The sequence below is a fragment of the Rhinatrema bivittatum genome, chromosome 12 (genome assembly GCF_901001135.1).
Source record: "Rhinatrema bivittatum chromosome 12, aRhiBiv1.1, whole genome shotgun sequence".
Lineage (NCBI taxonomy): Eukaryota > Metazoa > Chordata > Amphibia > Gymnophiona > Rhinatrematidae > Rhinatrema > Rhinatrema bivittatum.
This window is the reverse complement of record NC_042626.1, coordinates 59,486,040-59,504,614: the sequence shown is the minus strand read 5'-3', so window position 1 is coordinate 59,504,614 and position 18,575 is coordinate 59,486,040. Positions and strand designations below refer to the sequence as shown.

The window sequence follows — 18,575 nt, the reverse complement described above, 5'->3', positions numbered from 1 at the left end:
CATGAGAGGCTTCTACGAAAACTAAAAAGTCATGGGATAGGAGGCGATGTCCTTTCGTGGATTGCAAACTGGTTAAAAGACAGGAAACAGAGAGTAGGATTAAATGGTCAATATTCTCAGTGGAAAAGGGTAAACAGTGGAGTACCCCAGGGATCTGTATTGGGACCGGTGCTTTTCAATATATATATAAATGATCTGGAAAGGAATACGATGAGTGAGGTTATCAAATTTGCGGATGATACAAAATTATTCAGAGTAGTTAAATCACAGGCAGACTGTGATACATTACAGGAGGACCTTGCAAGACTGGAAGATTGGGCATCCAAATGGCAGATGAAATTTAATGTGGACAAGTGCAAGGTGATGCACATAGGGAAAAATAACCCTTGCTGTAGTTACACGATGTTAGGTTCCATGTTAGGAGCTACCACCCAGGAAAAAGATCTAGGCATCTTAGTGGATAATACTTTAAAATCGTCGGCTCAGTGTGCTGCAGCAGTCAAAAAAGCAAATAGAATGTTAGGAATTATTAGGAAGGGAATGGTTAATAGAACGGAAAATGTCATAATGCCTCTGTATCGCTCCATGGTGAGACCGCACCTTGAATACTGTGTACAATTCTGGTCGCCGCATCTCAAAAAAGATATAGTTGCGATGGAGAAGGTACAGAGAAGGGCAACCAAAATGATAAAGGGGATGGAACAGCTCCCCTATGAGGAAAGGCTGAAGAGGTTAGGGCTGTTCAGCTTGGAGAAGAGACGGCTGAGGGGGGATATGATAGAGGTCTTTAAGATCATGAGAGGTCTTGAACGAGTAGATGTGACTCGGTTATTTACCCTTTCGAATAATAGAAGGACTAGGGGGCATTCCATGAAGTTAGCAAGTAACACATTTAAGACTAATCGGAGAAAATTCTTTTTCACTCAACGCACAATAAAGCTCTGGAATTTGTTGCCAGAGAAGGTAGTTAGTGCAGTTAGTGTAGCTGGGTTCAAAAAAGGTTTGGATAAGTTCTTGGAGGAGAAGTCCATTAATGGCTATTAATCAATTATACTTAGGGAATAGCCACTGCTATTAATTGCATCAGTAGCATGGGTTCTTCTTAGTGTTTGGGTAATTGCCAGGTTCTTGTGGCCTGGTTTTTGGCCTCTGTTGGAAACAGGATGCTGGGCTTGATGTTCTTATGTTCTTAAATAGCACGTCGAAAACGCGGGGCCAAACCGGGGCTAAAGGTGCGCTCGGTCCGTAAGTAAGAACAAGGGGAATAGAAAAAAAAAATCTGATCCTTCTCATCCAAAATGCCACTCTGCACCTAGGGGTCACATGCTAATATGCAGGCAGGAAAATATCATTAATGCACGGGATCTCTACATAGAAATGTACAACTCGCATGCAGCGCTGACAGTCGCCTCGATTATACTGTATGCTACAGCTTGGACTTTTTTTGCTGGTAATGTTTTCTCAGTGAAAGCCAATAATCATTTATTGTTTGCCAGGTAAGCCTTCTCCTGCTGTCTTGGGCATCCAGCACCAGAGAGCTCCTATTTGGGCCTACAGCATCATGAACCTGCAACTTTCCCAGGGAACGTTTTCCCCATTTTTGACAAACTTACTTTAAACTTGACTTTGAAAGAAACTGTACTGAATCGCCCATTATATAAAGACAAAAATATACGGTCAAGGTGCAAGTACGCTCTTTCCAGCATAACTTGCCCAATGAAAGTTTGTCACAGAAGTGACAGAAAACTGGAATTTCTACATAGACAAGAGTCGTACACGTAGAGTATTGTACATGAAAGCTTCATCATACAGGGAAGAAAACAGCACAAGAGATATCAAACTGGCGCTCTGCAAAATCAGTGATGGCACTCCATGCAGAGATGCATGTCGGGAATGAATCATTTATTTATTAATTAAAGCTTATTTATGCCACATTATCCACAATTCTAAGCAGCTTGCATCAGGGCCGGTGCAAGGGTACTAGACGCCCTAGGCAAACCTTCTGCCTTGCGCCCACCCAGCCCTCCCCAGTCGCGCCCCACCTCCCGTTTCGGCTCAGACTCCTACCTCATTCGCTGAGATGCCACTTGTGGCCCGCCGAGTGTTTGCTTCTCTGGGCCGCGAGCGGGACTGGCTCTGCTCGAGGCCCCACATGGCTGCTCTTCGGTGCCCCCTAATGGTTGGCGCCCTCGGCGATCACCTGGTTCGCCTAATGGGACGCATTGGCCTTGATATACATCAGTACATTAAAACCTAAAATAAATACAGACAAAGCAAAATGCATAGCACGTACATTTTATATTTCTAAGAGCAGCAAAGTTTAGAATGGCAAAGACATTCTAAACTTTGCAATAACAGAGAGAAATGGTAGGAGGAAGAGAGTCTCCCTCCAGAAACAATAACCATTCAGGTGTCAAGTAAAAAGGACTGGGTCAGTGACCTTTTGTGTGGCCCAAGAGGGGAAAGAAGAGGAGCTGTAAATTTAGCATGAAACCAGCGAAGCACATGCAAGCTGTGAATAGCTAATAACACAGAGAGAATCCTTGTTCATAACAATCCCCTGTATAGCACATCTTGACTTATTATTAACTGAAGTTTGCTCACTCATATAGTTCTTGTAAAATATTCATTTTAACAGTCAGGTTTGGCTGCAGCAAAACTAGCGCACTTATTGGTGCTCATGTCCATATGCAATAATACTGTGGATTTTAATGGCTTCTTTATGGATAATTTAGAGATGCCCTGAGATAAAGACATTGAGGCCAATATTCAGAGCCCATTTAGACAGATTACCGAAAAGTTATCTGTCCAAATGGCAAAGCGACGATGTTTCAGGGGCGGGCAGGCCGGAGTTAGCCACATAAGTTATGTGGCTAACTCCGATATTCGGATATACTTATCCAGCTTCCTTTACGATAGCAAGTTAATATTCAGCGGCACGGCTGCAACACTGAATATCCCGGTTAAGTTAGCTGGATAGCGATATCTGCTCTGTGGCTGAATATGGACCCCAATAAGTAAAGGGCTTAAACTACACCAGGAGAGATTTGGGTTGGACATTCGTAAGAACTTTCTGTGAGATTAGTGACAGTCAAGCACTGAAACAAGTTACATAGGGCTCAGTGTTATGAGGTGCATTCAGCAGAGCGCACAGTTTTACCCACAGTTGGGTGGCACATTTTTTGTGTGCAGACTTTACTGCTGATGCAGCATGGAGTTTTGCGCACACAAAAAAATGTGCATGTACAAATCTGGGTATTGCTCAGCACCCATGCTAATGATGGCTTTAATTGTTACCCTCCCCCAACGTATAGACATGCAGTGGCTCAAGTCATGTTTTCTTAGCAGTGGAAATTTTACTCCTGGTCAGAGGTGGAATAAAGTTTCCAGCACAAGCAGGACCAAGAGTTCCGGTGCCAGGATTTATGTGCACACAAATCATGTTTTCTGTTCCTAAAATATGATTTATGTGCACAAAACAAGCACAAATCATTGTGCCTATTTTGTGCACATAAAAGTCCTTTATGCACACTTACATATATGTGTGTATAAATCATGTCCTAGGGACTTCCCCCAAAACTTTAAATGCACGCTCAGCATGCATTTTTGTGTTTGCAAACATTTTTAACTCTTGATGTAGTAGCTTACAGTTTGCTTATTGCATCGAGAGTTAACATTTTTCTTAACGCATGTATTAAGAAGCTGTGCACTGAATTTTAGTGCTCGGTCATAACACACGGTTTATTACATTTGCCCTTTAGGGAGGTGGTAGAATTTGCATCACTGGACGCACATTTGTCTGGGTGGATAAAGTTACAGTAGAGCCTGCCTAGAGGCCAGGAGTGGCCTGGATGGCCTCCTGAGTTCCCCTGCTGCCCTATCTTTCTATGGCTTTAGGTGACCTTTTGAAATCTTTCCCAGTTATTCCTATGCTTCTCACTGACTTCTTTGACCTCCTTGAGGTCCCTTTCCATCTGTGTCTTTCTGTGATTGTGAGTCCCCTGCTGGCTTGCTCTTACAGCCCTGATGCATGCTGTGGTATTCGGGAACGTGACTGCCATCATCCAGCGCATGTACTCCCGTCGATCCCTCTATCACACCAGGATGAAGGACTTGAAGGATTTTATCCGTGTCCATCGCCTCCCGCAGCAGCTGAAGCAGAGAATGTTGGAGTACTTCCAGACCACGTGGTCCGTGAACAATGGCATAGATGCCAATGAGGTAAGAGATGGCAGGCCATTCGTTCCTGAGTCTTCTGTACTGTCTTCCATGCCTCTTTCAGTATTATTAGCTGGGCCTAATAAAATTGATGATCTTACTATTTACTGCTGAACTTGGGTAGATTTTGCTGACTAGCTCCCTCAATACATTCGCTTGTACAGTGTTTTAACATTGAGCCAACCAGTGGTTGACTAGTAGTGCTCTGCACTACCATGAGGAAGAGCTGCATTTGATTTTCATCCCAGCCTGTTGTTTAGGCAGACCAGGAATCCTGCAGAGGACAGCCTGGCCATCCTACAACTCCTAATGGCAGTCTGTGGGATGCAAGCAAGCAAGATCTGGAGCCCCTGGTCAAGGACTGTCACTGTAATGATTAGGTTAGTTGGAAATCGGAGAGGGTCAAACCCTGGATATCTACTAAAGAAAGGTCAGGGTGTCTTAGTCCAGTTAAGGATGATTGAGCTGAAATCCAAAAGAAGCAGGAGAAAGCTACCGCGCCAAAACACCCAAAATAACGTTTACATCCCACATGCCTTCATTAATAAAACCCAGGAAACATTTGGTTCACAAAATGCTATATGCCTTGGCTTTGCAAGTTAAAAAAAAAAAAAAAAAAAAAAGTGATAGCATCCTGATGAAGGATCTCATGAAGCAAAATGTTAGCTGTTTACATGGTGTACAGTTATATGGTTATAGAGTGTCTACAATCCTGCAGCATGCCAGGCAGTTTTTATATAATCCTCCCCACACACGCACACACTCAGACCCAACCACACACAAATGCACACACTCACATCCACAAACACACCCCCCCTTAACAAGGGGGTCACACTTCCAGTCCCTGGGAGCACTGGCCCACTTGTTGTAGGGTTGGGAAATGGATTCCGTGATGAAGACAGGATATACTTGTAGGGCTGTAAATAAACCGGACTGTAGGTCTCAAAATCAACAGTCCACATGCCAAGTGTTGTATTCCAAACAGAAAAATAGAGTTTACTGAATAAAAGCAAAGTTTAGCAGATACACAAATAGAGCCTGATAGGGCTTCAGTGTAAATTGAGGGAGGGAGGAAGAGAAAATCGGGCCACAGTCTCCTTTTCATTTTGCTGTTGTTTTGCTTCACATTGCTTCTTAACTGGGTTCTGGATTGATCCAGAACTAAATTTCAAAAAACACATTGCCATGAAGATAAAAGAAGGTTTCAACAAGCTTCTAACACTAAAACACCTAAAACCCCTCCTAAATCCTCAAGATTTCAGAACCATTCTACAATCTTTGATCTTCACGAGCTTTGATTACTGTAACTCACTTCTATTGGGCCTTCCTAAATCAACCACATGACCACTCCAGATACTGCAGAACGCAGCTGCAAGAATTCTTACCGGCCATAGAAAATCAGAGCATATCACACCTATCTTAAAAGCCCTTCACTGGCTTCCCATCGAAAAAAGGATCAAGTTCAAAGTTCTATCCATAATACACAAGTCAATTTATGGAAAAGAAATCAACTGGCTAAACTCTGTAATCCAAATATACACCCCACAGCACAACACAAGATCAACTAATAAAGCACTACTAGCAATACCCACAGTCACTTCTGCCAGACTTACCTCAGTATGGGACAGAGCCTATGGAACACCCTACCAGAAAACTTACGAAAGCAGAGCAACAGAAAACTATTTAGAAAACTCCTAAAAACCCGGTTCTTCGAGCAAACTTCTAGAAATGGCATAGGGTAAAATAAATCTCTACTAGCACAGATCCACATCCTCCCAATCCCACCCCCCCCAATCAATTAACCGGACTACTACACTAGATTATAATTCTCTCCCCACTAGCACAGATCCACAACCTCCTAATCCCCCCATCAATGAACTTGGACTACTACATTAGATTATAATTCTCTCCCGCTATTTATTACTCCCCTTTCAGTTTCGATAAACCTACAATTACCCATATCCCTTTGCACTACCTTCAATCCATATCACTCCTAATTTGCTGTCATAATGTATTCAGTATTCTAGTTTTGTTGTAAACAGATGTTTTTCTATACACTGTTGAGAAGACCTGCTTCCCAATCTCGGTTCCCCCTAAGTTTTTGTCATAATTCAGTCAGTTTATTTAATCAGTTTACTTAATCAGTCATATTGTTATCAGTTATTTAATCAGTTTTGCTATGTTTATGTAATCAGTTGTTATTTCTGTAAACCATTGTGAAGGCTCGCACCAAACAATGGTATATAGAAACCAACAAATAAATAAAAATAAATTAATATTTTTTGAAGGTATCCAGTTAAGTAGGAAGTTAGCCGATCTTAATTTTCGGCCTGCTCTGAAGCAGGGCTAAAGTTATCTAGCTAGTTTCACTCAGTGTCTGAAATTTACCTTAGTTAGCCGAATAACTTTGCCATGCACCGGTACACCCTGGAACTCCTCTTTTTTTATCCAGATAAATAATAGCCGGATGATGACATATCTCGCTAAATTATAGCTGGATAAGAGGCTGAATATGACCAAATTTGCCATTTAGATGGATAACTTGTAAGTTATCCGTCTAAATGCCTTTTGAATATTCACTATCGGAGTTGAGCCTAATCTATATATATTCTATAGAGTCTCCTATGTATCTAAAAACATTGTAGAGAGTGTCCATACACACTGGAATTTGATATCCATGCTTCCAGACTACGAAAAGTGTAGGTTTCAGATGGGATATTCTCGAACAAGAAACTTAGGTGAGAAATTATGCCCATCAACATTACCGGAGAAGAACAGAACATCGCTGTGAAATTTTCACGGGACAGAAGACACACTGTCACTTTAGATGTGGACATTGTGGTTTGTATTTGGTCACCAGACAGCTTAAGGTGTTTGTTCATCCATCTTCGTTGTTTATTTTATGCCCTTGTCAAACGCTCCTTTCTAATAAAATTGACAGAATATCAAAACTGCTTAAAGATCAAGAGGCTTCAAGCACCATTAGTGCGTCATTGTTTGGCACATAAGTATGATTTTGAACCACTGAAATGCTTTGTTTTGGATCATATCTCTTTAAATCCATGTGGGGTAACTGTGATCGCTCACTGTATAGATTAGAACAGAAATGGATTTTTGTATTGAAATTTGTTGAACCTGATGGGCTCAACTCTGATATTGAATGGGAGACGCTTTTATAAATAATGAGTTTTTTTAAATGAGTGTTATTCCTTTATCTCATTTAATATAGTATTTTAGCAATTAGTTCAATGATCACCTTGATTGGTTAAAGAGCATGTCATTCATTCAGAAAATCAGATTTAAAGTCTGAGCACCATGCATCAGTTCATGCATAGCAAATTAAAGATGGCTGTAGACTCGAAGAGCCACATAAAATATTGCTGTTTGTTTCTGAGTAAGTACATATATGTAGCAAACTACTCTCATCCAGGCTCCTGCCCTCACAAGCTTGTCATGTTGGAGCCTTATAATGTGGACCGAACTGTGTCTGGATGTGAGTGATGTATTTTGGACCTGTCAAAAAGGGGTTTTCAACCCTGCAGAGACTGCAGCCAAGGTAAAGGAATATAAAAATATATCAAAACCCCTGTGCATTCTCCTGTGAATGACAAATGTCTGCAAGAACCAACATCCAGGACTCACAATGTTAACAAGTTGGGAAAAGGGCTGAACTATTTAGCTTGCCCAGAGAACAGCACTATATAGCCAGCAGAGGAAGAAGCCAAAGGAAGCTAGGAGACTATTTAAGGTAGAAAAAATGCAATTTGGCTGGCTCTGTCTGAGGGGGGCAAAGAAGGCCAGGAAGAGAGGAGTGCATCTGGCAGCCCTGAAATCAGTTCTTCTCCTGAAGAGCTAATTATCAAGAAAAAGAGACAGAAGTCTGCGTTCTGGGGAAATAGAGAGACTGACCGCTGTTCTTGCTTCATAGCTGAACTACATGTAAAGTCCCAACAAGGGACAGAGGAAACAGGAGCTGAGAGACTGAGAAACTTCCTTTCCAGAGATATCCAGACCCAGGAGCACATGGCTGGATTATCCTCCTAAGACACTATAATAAGTAATTTGAACTTTACACAGAGAGTATCTTAGAGGAGGAAGAAGGTTTATTTCCTTGCCTTTTGTCACAAATTCAATATCTCATCTTAATTGTTTCAGCCTTTCAGCCAAAGTCAAGCATAAACCCTTGCTAGAAAAGAGAAACTGGTGGACCGTAGTCTTTCTGTAAGAGACTGAAACCAGGCCAGATTTCTGTTTAGTACCAAGTAAACCATTTGGGGAAGCTCCCCAGGAGAGAGAGAGACCTTCCACACATTGCAGGGCTCATCTGTTTGGTTTGTCATCTAGCCAGCTCCACCATCAAGAGGGACTTCTTCATTTCTTTGATTGGTTTTTTCCATACAATTTTGAGTTTTTGGACAGGTGCACCCTTGACAAACTGATGACATTGGGTGGATCTGTTCTCCCCCCCCCCCCCCCCCTTTTTTTTTTTAGTACTCAGGGATAAAGACAATTTCTGAAAGTGTGTACTTCACTGCTTTTCTCTCCAATCTTTCTCTATTAGCCGTCTTTATTATTTATTTTTTGGGTTTTTACTATCCTTATGAGTATGTTGGTTGCCCTAGCTAACAGGCCATACCCAGTGTTATTTTTGCTTTGCTTGAATTAAAATAAGAAAACTGCAAGTTTATATTATACTTTACTACTGTACTTTTCCCATTTAATGTTCTGGTTGGATTTATGGTCTATTTACACAATAATAGTAAAGGGTTAATTACTATTTTATTCTGGAGTGCTGATTTTTTCTGGTTCCTGGTGTCACAAGTGAGAGGTTGTTTGGGTCAGACACAGAATTGTGGTATCGAGGTGACCGGGACTCTGTCTCATCCCACACTCAGGCTACAAAAAACGAAAATAAATCATATTAGTAAATATAATTTCTCATGTGGTACTCCTCATTCCAAGCATAATCCTCATCAAAGGGGGGGGGGGGTACATATTAATTAATAAGAGTGAGTGAATTTTATTATGTCCATTAATTCCTCTTTTTTTGTGGAATAGTCTCGATGGAGCTCATTCGTGAAACATTGGTCGTGTCATTTCTATTAACATATGTAAGATCTTTTGCATACAAATAAACTTTATGTGGAGGTTTTTCTAACCTATGATTAGAATATTGAGCTTTATTCAGGCTTTGGCCTGAATCAACTCTGAAGCCTTTTCCTCCACAATGTTTTTTATTTAAATGTAATGTTAAAAATAAAAAAAACAAAAATAAAAAGAATAAGACTGTTGGGTTTCACATTATAAAATGTTTGGAGCTCTTTAATTTTGTTTGATAATATATGTCCCGTTTCCCTAATGCTAACATCTGTCCCTTGACAGCTGCTGAGAGACTTCCCAGATGAGCTGCGTGCTGACATTGCAATGCACCTGAACAAGGATATCTTGCAGTTGCCGCTGTTTGAATCAGCAAGTCGTGGATGCCTGAGGGCGCTCTCTCTGCACATCAAGACCTCGTTCTGCGCTCCAGGGGAATATCTTCTTCGGCAGGGAGATGCCCTGCAAGCTAACTACTTTGTGTGCTCGGGGTCCCTTGAGGTTCTGAAAAACAGCATGGTTCTGGCCATCTTGGGTGAGAGAAACTACAAGGTCTATTCTGTCATTTTAATTTATAGAAATATTCTTTTCTGATAGTAGGGCTAGAGGAGTCCATGCATTTGACTGGCTAGACCTTCAGCTAAATCGGTATTCCCTAACCTGGAGGCATACCTTGCTAGTCAGGTTTTCAGGATAGCTCCAATGAATATGCATAAGATAGATTTGCATAACCCGAGTCTGAAATGTATGCAAATCTTTCTCATGCATATTCATTAAGAATATCCTGAAACCGCGACTGGTTAGGTGTGCCTCTAGGAGAGGAAGGGGAAACACTGAGCTACATATTACTGTATTTAAAGAATTGTTTTGATGGCATGAGAGGGCAGGGGTTTGTCACCTCACCCAGATCAACTCGGTCTAGTTGATTCAGTTCTGGGTTTGTCCCACTGTATGCTAATAAATGTACTCCTTGCTTTTCTTAGGAAATAAGAATTACAATTCCACGTGTGCAGTGGGGCAAAACCAAGACTGGATGAGACTGTTTGTGTTAATCTGGGTGAGGTGGCAACTCTAATTCAGTTTCTGAGTTCAGCCCTTGCTCCTTGTCACAAATGCACTGGGGTGAGGTGGTGTTTATATCCCCCACTCGGGGGAGGATGAGACTGGAGATTGAGAGTGTTTCAACCATTAATCAATTGTGACACCTAGTGGTAAGCATGTACCAAATTGCAGAGGTAACTGCAATCTGTGTCTTCTGATCAAGGGAATCGTTGAAAAGGCTGGGATAGATGGGAAGGAGTTAACAAGGGGTGAGAAAGCTATGGGTAGTTGCAAATGAAGGCTCATAGCTGTTATAACTTACTAAATACTGGTCTGGTTGAGCTGGATACCAAAAGAAGCCAAAGAAAACGGCTGGGCCAAAAAAAAGAAAAGATTGAATTGAATTGAACGAGGTTTAGTCCACCAATTGAAGTAATATTAATTCCCTCCACAGGTGCTAGGAAGAAGCACGGCCTAATTGGCCTCTACCAATTCCTGTCTCATCCTGAACCTGAGGGGCAGGTATCTCCTCTTGGAGCCATGGGAAAGGATCTCCAGCTCTGACTGACCTCGTGACACAGGAGCCTATGTGTACTCTGTGTCGAGCATTTTTACAGCATCTGCTGTATCATCTGTCACACACACCTTTTCTTCCTTCCTTTTTATACCATATGCAAAATGTTTTTGGACAATATGATTTTTTTAGCCAAATTATGGCTTTTTCTCTTTCAAATGGCCAACAGGAAGTACATTAAGGGCCTATTCACTAAAATCTCGTAAATAGAAAAAAAAAACAGGCACGGAGTGGTTCTAATCCTGGCTCTAGTCAGTGAATTCTAAAAAGTGGGCAAGCACATGGTTTAGTGGGCCGGGCAGAGAGAGGTTTCTTTACTGAACAAAGCAACTTTTCCGGCTTATGAATGAGCAGACAGTGGCCTCCCCCCCAACAAAGGACATGACTTCTGTAGGATGACCTCCATATACACGTTGCATTTTTTGGCTTGCAGGCTGCCCCATAAGCCGGCTCACTCATCCCAGTCTCGGCCTCCCAGACATATGGCAAGATGCCGCTGATGTGCGGCCACATGCCATCACTCCTCCACTCCTCTGATGCTTCCTTAGGCACGCCCCAAACCCTGGCAGACTTAAAGTGCCCATGGTGGGAAAAGCCCCACGGCGCCTCTGGATGACATTGCACACCTAGCCCTGCCTTTCCCTCACTGCCTCAGCAACAGGTCCTCTTTTGTCCTGTATTTGGGTGCCAGCCTCAGCCTTTGTCTGTTCAGCCTGCTTCAGCTTTCGCCTGCTCAGTCAGTTTCAGCCTTCATCTGCTCACCTGTTCCAGTTGTCGTCAGTCGACTCTCGCCTAAGTCCTGCTGGCCCCAGCACCAAAGGCTCAACCTGAGGGAAACATGGGCTGGTAGGGGTGAAGCTCCTGTCTGGTCTCTGCTTTGCCTGGGTCCACCTGCTTGGGGTGAGAACCTGCAGGGGATCCTGCCTGCAGGTAGAGCCAATCTCACCCCAGTCCAAGGTTCCACAGACATAATAGCTTGTTGAGGCCATGGACTCGGCAGACTTGACCTCCCTCCAAGCCATCCCGGGGATACCTCGCAGGCTACAGGATCAAAAGGGTGCCATGGAGCTCCTTGCACAGCTATGGATCGCCTCTCTATCCACCTGGGCGCTCTGACTGCACATGCCACACTGCCTCCACCTGTACTAGTACCACCACTTCCTCCAGCGTCCAGTTAGCCTGATATGCCAGGGATCCCAAGTGGTTTTGGGGGTTTCTTAACCAGTGCAGAATGCACTTCCAACTGCAGACTCCTCTGTTTCCTGATGATCAAGCCAAGACAACCTATATTATTTCTCTTCCAGATGAAGCAGCGCTGGCCTGGGCTTCCCCCCTCAGGAATATGGGGACCCTACCCTACTTGACCTCCAGCAGGTCATGGAACAATTTTGTCTGTCTTTGAGGAGCCAGGTTGAGCAGTTACGATGGCTTCTGATCTACTCCATCTTCACCAGGGCTCCCGAACCCTAGGCAAGTACGCTGTAGAGTTCAGAACCCTGGCCTCTGAACTAAACTGGTGGGTGGACAACCTGGTTGCCATCTTCCTGGAAGACTTCTCAGAGAAGATGAAGGATGAGCTCACTGCCCGAGAGCTCCCCACCTCACTGGAGGCCCTCATTGCCCTAACCGGCAAGAAAGAATGATGTTTGCAAGAAAGAGTCTGGGAAACCTGTCCGGCATGCAAAAGTGTCTCATTGGCACCTCACTTCCAACGACTGCCCTCACCTGCTACTGCCATACCACCTGCCACTCCTCCTCCAAAGGAACCAATGCAATTGGGCCGCTGCCACTTAGCCCCAGAAGAAAGGATCCAATGCAGGTAACAGGGTCTCTGTCTCTACTGCGTGCCTTGGAGTCGTCTCCTGGCTCACTGTCCCAAGAGGTCGGGAAACAAAAACACCTAGAGTTGTTCGGGGAGATGACTCTAAGTCTTACTATTCCTGCTCCCCAACTCCTCTTGCCAGTTACACTGGAACTAGGCCCAATGTGTTTCTTTACCCAAGCCTTCATGGACTCCTGCTCCAGGGAAAAGCTCATTCTGCAGGAAATGGTCAGTCAACTGCAAATACCCACTATCCAGACATCACCTCCACTTGTATTATCCTTGGTCTATGGGGATCCACTCCCGGGACAAATTACCTGGACCACTGTGCCTCTAACCTTACACATCGGTCTCTTGCACAAGGAGAAAAATAGCTTTCATGTTATTCTCAGACTGAATAACCCCATCATAATAGGCCTTTCTTAGTTCCAACAACATCACCATCACTTTTATTGGTCTACCTTGGAACTCAGCTGCTGGGGGTGTGGATGTATAGGCTCCTGTTTGGTATCTGTGGGACTGCCTTTCCCGGTGACCATGGTTTCCACTCTTCCGGGACTCTCACCTCAATATACGGAGTATAAAGATGTCTTCTCAAAGAAGAGAGCCAAGACCTTGCTGCTTCATTGCACATATGACTGGGGCATAGAGCTCGTTCCCAGAGCTATGCCCCCACGGGGCTGGGTCTACGCTATTTCTCCACCTGAGACACAAGCCATGTCATCCTATATTCAAGAAAATCCAGTCTGTAGGTTAATCCAGCCCTCCTCTTACCCAGCAGAAGCTGGTTTATTTTTCATCGCCAAGAAAGATGAATCTCTCAGACCATGTAAAGATTACCAAGGTCTGAATATGATTACTAAGGATAGATATCCCTGCCTTTAAAAACCGAGCTCTTTGATTGCCTGCAGAGCCCCAAAATATTCACAAAACTGGTCTTCTGGGATGTTATGCCCGTCGGTCACAGACGGCTGCGACCGCAAGTACTCGTTTCTTGCACCGCTCTCCTGCCCTCCCCAGGTATGCTCGGAGCGCGGGCCTGCCTACACCGCCGTGTTCCTCGGGACTCCTTATGGCGGCATGGACGCCGCTACTTCCTACTTCAATGTCGGGCCTTCTTAGGTGCGAGTGCGCATCACAGGCCCCGCCTTTGAAGCCTCTTCGGCGAGAACCTTGGGAGGTGTCCCTGATTGATGATGTCATCGGACTCCTGTACTTAAGCTCCACCTTTGCCCCCAGCTAGCCGATTTGGCAATAAGTTCCATATGAGTCCACAACTCCAGCCTTGTGTTCCTGAGACGTTGCTACGTGCTCTGCAGTCCGCCTGACACCTCTTTTCCGGTTCTCACTCCAGGAACTACCAACTGTCTGTCACTCTACGGGTTACCTCCTGGTCCCTGGGGGCCTCTCCACCACTGTGCCCAGAGTTCCCTGCTGTGCCAGTACCTCGCCTCCCGATGGTGCGGACCTGTGGGGCTTCTCCCCATGGGCTGTTACAACTCGCACCTCGGGCCAAAGGTCCACGTACCCACAAACCCATAACACGGGGCATGTACAATCTTGGGGATGAATGGAAGAACGCTTTTAACACCCACAATGGGTGCTACGAGTATCTGGAAATGCCCTTTGGGCTTTGTAGTGTCCCTGTGATCTTTCAGAAAATGGTCACCAAAATCTTCCATGTTCTACTGTATACCTATGTGTTCATATATCTAGAGAACATACTGATCTTTTCCCAGACCCTAAGCTCTCATTGTAGAGATGTTCGGACCATTCTTCAGCACCTCCGGGGGAAAAAACCTCTATGCCAAACTGGAGAAGTGTCTTTTCAATCAAGAGGAAGTCCCCTTCCTCAGGTATATAGTCTCCTGAGATGGATTTCAAGTGGACCCAGCCAAGGTAAAAGCCATCCTGGAGTGGCCCCGTCCAGTGGGACTCCTAGCCTTACAAAGTTGATAAGGGTTTGCAAATTATTGCTGCAAGTTTATCCCTGGTTACTCCTCCTTGGCAGCCCCACTTACCACCTTACGTGCAAGGGCACCAACACTAAGGGTTAGCAGCCAGAAGCTGCGGAGGCTTTTCAAAGACTAAAGATACCTTTTCCCAAAGACCCTGTCTGTGTCACCCGGACCCCACATGGCCCTTCATTCTGGATGTAGATGCCTCTATCCTTGGGGTAGGGGCTGACTTCAGCCAAAATAGTTCTGTGTTTCTTCTTTTCTAAGAGATTTTCCTTGGCTAAGCGAGTATTGGAGACCAGGAGCTATTGGCAGTCAAGTTAGCCCTAGAAGAATGGTGCCATCTATTTGAGGGGGCTCAAATCACAATACCATACACACAGACCACAAGAACAATGAATATCTACATCAAGCTCAGCAGGTCAACCCTAGACAGTCCCACTGGTCCCTGTTCTTTGCCCATTTCAATTTTGAGTTGCAAAACCACCCTGCATCCAAAAATCAACGAGCAGATACTCTCTCCCACTCTTTTCAGACCAAGGATTTCCTGGAAGCTTCTAACATAACATCAATCTCGCTAAGATACTCCTGGCCATGGCCCACCAGGGAAGATGGTAATGTCATCCAGATTGCGTGAAAGTGTGTTGAAATGGGCCAATGACTCCTATATAGCAGGACACCCTGGACGGGCACGAACTCTCGAATTGCTTCTACTTCACTACTGCTGGCTCCAAATGAAGCAGGATATGAGACCTATGTCAACATGTGCCCTACCTGCACTCGTCAAAATGCCTTGCATGTCCAACCCTAGGGGCTATTACAGCCATTGCCAGTCCCCAGGAAACCCTGGACCCACTTGTCCAGGGATTTTATGGTGGACTTCCCTCACTCTTATTGACCATTTCTCCAAGATGGCACATTTCATCCCATTGACTGGGTCTTCTTTCTGCACCTGACTTGCACAACTCTTCACATCTTCTCCCTGCATGGCTTACCAAAACATATCATGTCGGGCAGAGGTGTTGTGCTGGCGAAAACCCGGATGTGGATCCTTGGGCCGACCGGACCGAGGGAACAGTCGGTAGGCAGAACTCCCACTAGGCAAGAGGGTCTTCACCTGGAAACCCGAGACTCCTCCAGAGGAGCTGTGAGAGCCCGGGTTGCTAGGACTTAGGAGACTTCGCCCTGGAAGTCCGAGATCCCCCCAGGAGAAGCCCGTAGGGACCCGGACCGCTGGGACTTAGGTGAGAACGAAGAAACCCAGGAGTGGAGTCCGGTCTGGAGTCTGGGCAGGCAGCGAGCAAGCAGAAGACGGGATCACGGGCCGAGGTCAAGGCAGGCTGAAGACAAGCAGGTCGAAACTACGAACCGGAGTCTAGGCAGGTAGCAGGCAGGCGAAGTCAGGCAATCCGAGGTCAAGGCAGGCAGCAGGCAGGCGAAGTCAGGCAATCCGAGGTCAAGGCAAGCAGCAGGCAAAACGGAGTCAGGCGAGCAGAGTCAGGCAGGTAACAGGTAATCCAGGAACGCAACTGAGAACTACAGGAAGTAGTGAACCTCGTTGCAAGGCAAAGAAGGGAAGGGACTGCAGGGCTTAAATAGCCCTGCAGCGTCTGACGTCAGAGAAGGGAGGAGCCGGGTTTTCCCGCGCTGGTCCCTTTAAAAGCGGGGGACAGTCGCGCGTGCGCGCCTGGGGGCGGGACTGGCCGTGGGGGCACGCCAGCGGCAGCGTGAGAGTCGGCGCATGGCGCCCGGAGGCCCTGCAGGCCCGCGGAGAGTCAAACGGCGGCGGAAAGCGGCGGCCGGGGTCCTGAGACCGCGGAACGCGGCAGCTCCCCGGGACGCGGGAGGAAGGTAAGGCCTCGGGCGCCAGCGTGGCGACCGAGACCGCAACAGTACCCCCCTTCTTACGCCCCCTCCGCCGAGGGCCAGGTTTCCCAGGATGGTCCAGATGAAATTGAGTGAGCAACGATTTGTCCAAGATGTTCCGAGCTGGCTCCCAAGAGTCTTCTTCGGAGCCACACCCCTCCCATGCCAGTAGGTATTCCCAGCGACGGGCATGGAAGCGAACGTCCAGGACTTCTCGAACCTGATAAGTAGTCTCTGAAGATGTAGGGGAGGATAGCGCATCTGTGGAAGGATGATGGTACCGGGACAGTACCACCGGTTTCAGCAAAGATACGTGGAACACGTTGTGGATGCGAAGTGAAGACGGAAGGCGAAGTCTGTAGGAAACGGTACCAATACGCTCCGCAACCTGAAAAGGCCCGCAGTATCGAGGGGCCAACTTACGAGAGCGGTTAGGTAGTTGGAGGTTCCGAGTGCTTAACCACACCTTGGTACCTGGCAGAAAAACTGGCGCTGGTCGTCGATGACGGTTGGTATACTGCTGGGACCTTTTTGCTGCGGTGGTCAGTTTGAGTTGAATCCTCTTCCAGAGATGATGTACTTGCCGTGCTGTGGTTAAGGCAGCAGGTGATGGAATGGAAATTGGAAGCGGCAAAGGAGGCCTTGGGTGACGTCCATACACAATCTGGAAAGGGGTTTGTCCAGTGGCAGCATGGGTATGGTTGTTGTAGGCGAATTCTGCCCAAGGCAGGAGAGAAGTCCAGTTACTTCCTTTTTCGGAGATAAAACTGCGAAGGAAGGCTTTAAGAGTGCGGTTCGTGCGCTCTGTCTGACCATTAGTCTGGGGGTGAAAGGCTGTGGATAAGTTTAATTGGACCCCAAATTTCCTGCAAAGGGCACGCCAAAAACGAGCCGTGAACTGTGGCCCTCGATCCGATACAATACTCTGTGGTAGACCGTGAGCCCGGAAGACGTGGGTAGTGAAGAGGAGTGCGAGTTCAGGTGCAGAGGGCAGCTTCGGCAAGGGTACCAGGCGAATCATCTTGGAAAAACGGTCTACAGTTACCCAAATCACCGTATTGCCTTCCGAGGGGGGCAGATCCACTACAAAGTCCGTGGCTATGTGGGACCATGGTTCCGCGGGAATAGGCAGCGGCTGCAGGAGGCCCCAGGGCCGACCACTAGGCGGTTTTTGCCGGGCACAAACTGGGCATGAGTCAACATATACTCGGACATCTTGTCGCATTCGAGGCCACCAATAATAGCGGCTAAGCAGGTCGAGCGTCCTCTCCCTGCCGGCGTGACCCCCTGAAAGCGAGTCATGGGCCCAAGCTAACACCCTTCTGCGGTCTTTGTAGGAAACCACCACTCGTCCAAGAGCGGAAACTGTGGTGCTAGCTATCTGGATTTTAGCGGGATCTATGATGTGTTGTGGGAGGTCTTCCTTCTCCTCCTGAAGTTCATAACGGGAGAGTGCGTCAGCCTGTATATTCTTCAACGCGGGTCGGTACTTCAGAATGAAATTAAAACGGTTAAAGAAAAGGGACCATCGTGCTTGTCAAGGATTGAGACGTTGGGCCTGGTTAAGGAATTCCAGATTCTTGTGATCTGTATAAATTGTAACTGGATGGAGGGAGCCCTCCAACCACTGTCTCCATTCCTCCAGCGCGAGTTTGACCGCTAGCAACTCCTTATCCCCAATACCGTAATTGCACTCGGCAGAGGAGAACTTCTTAGAAAAATAGGAGCAGGGTAGGAGATGTCCGGAGTTAGAGATTTGTGAGAGGACCGCTCCCACAGCAATGTTAGAGGCATCGACCTCAACAAAGAATGGCCGTGTTGGATCTGGGTGGCGTAAACAGGTGTCCTGGAGGAACGCCTCCTTTAATAGTTCGAAAGCCTCACAAGCTCCCTCGGGCCAGAAGCGAGTGTTTGCCCCTTTCCGAGTTAGTGCGGTTAAAGGAGCCACCAAGCGGGAGTACTGAGGAATAAAGTGTCTATAGAAGTTAGCAAACCCCAA

The 18,575-nt window shown here is 46.1% G+C and overlaps 1 protein-coding gene across 1 annotated transcript in view; it reads left to right on the top strand.

Annotated features, from left to right (window-relative positions):
* The window catches only part of KCNH4 (potassium voltage-gated channel subfamily H member 4), a 305,039-nt gene that overhangs the window by 215,800 nt on the left and 70,664 nt on the right, over positions 1 to 18,575 (top strand). The window contains exons 9-10 of the mRNA XM_029572244.1: positions 4,022 to 4,221; positions 9,601 to 9,850. Coding sequence (XP_029428104.1) covers positions 4,022 to 4,221; positions 9,601 to 9,850 — 450 coding nt within the window. The remainder of the gene's footprint in view (positions 1 to 4,021; positions 4,222 to 9,600; positions 9,851 to 18,575) is intronic.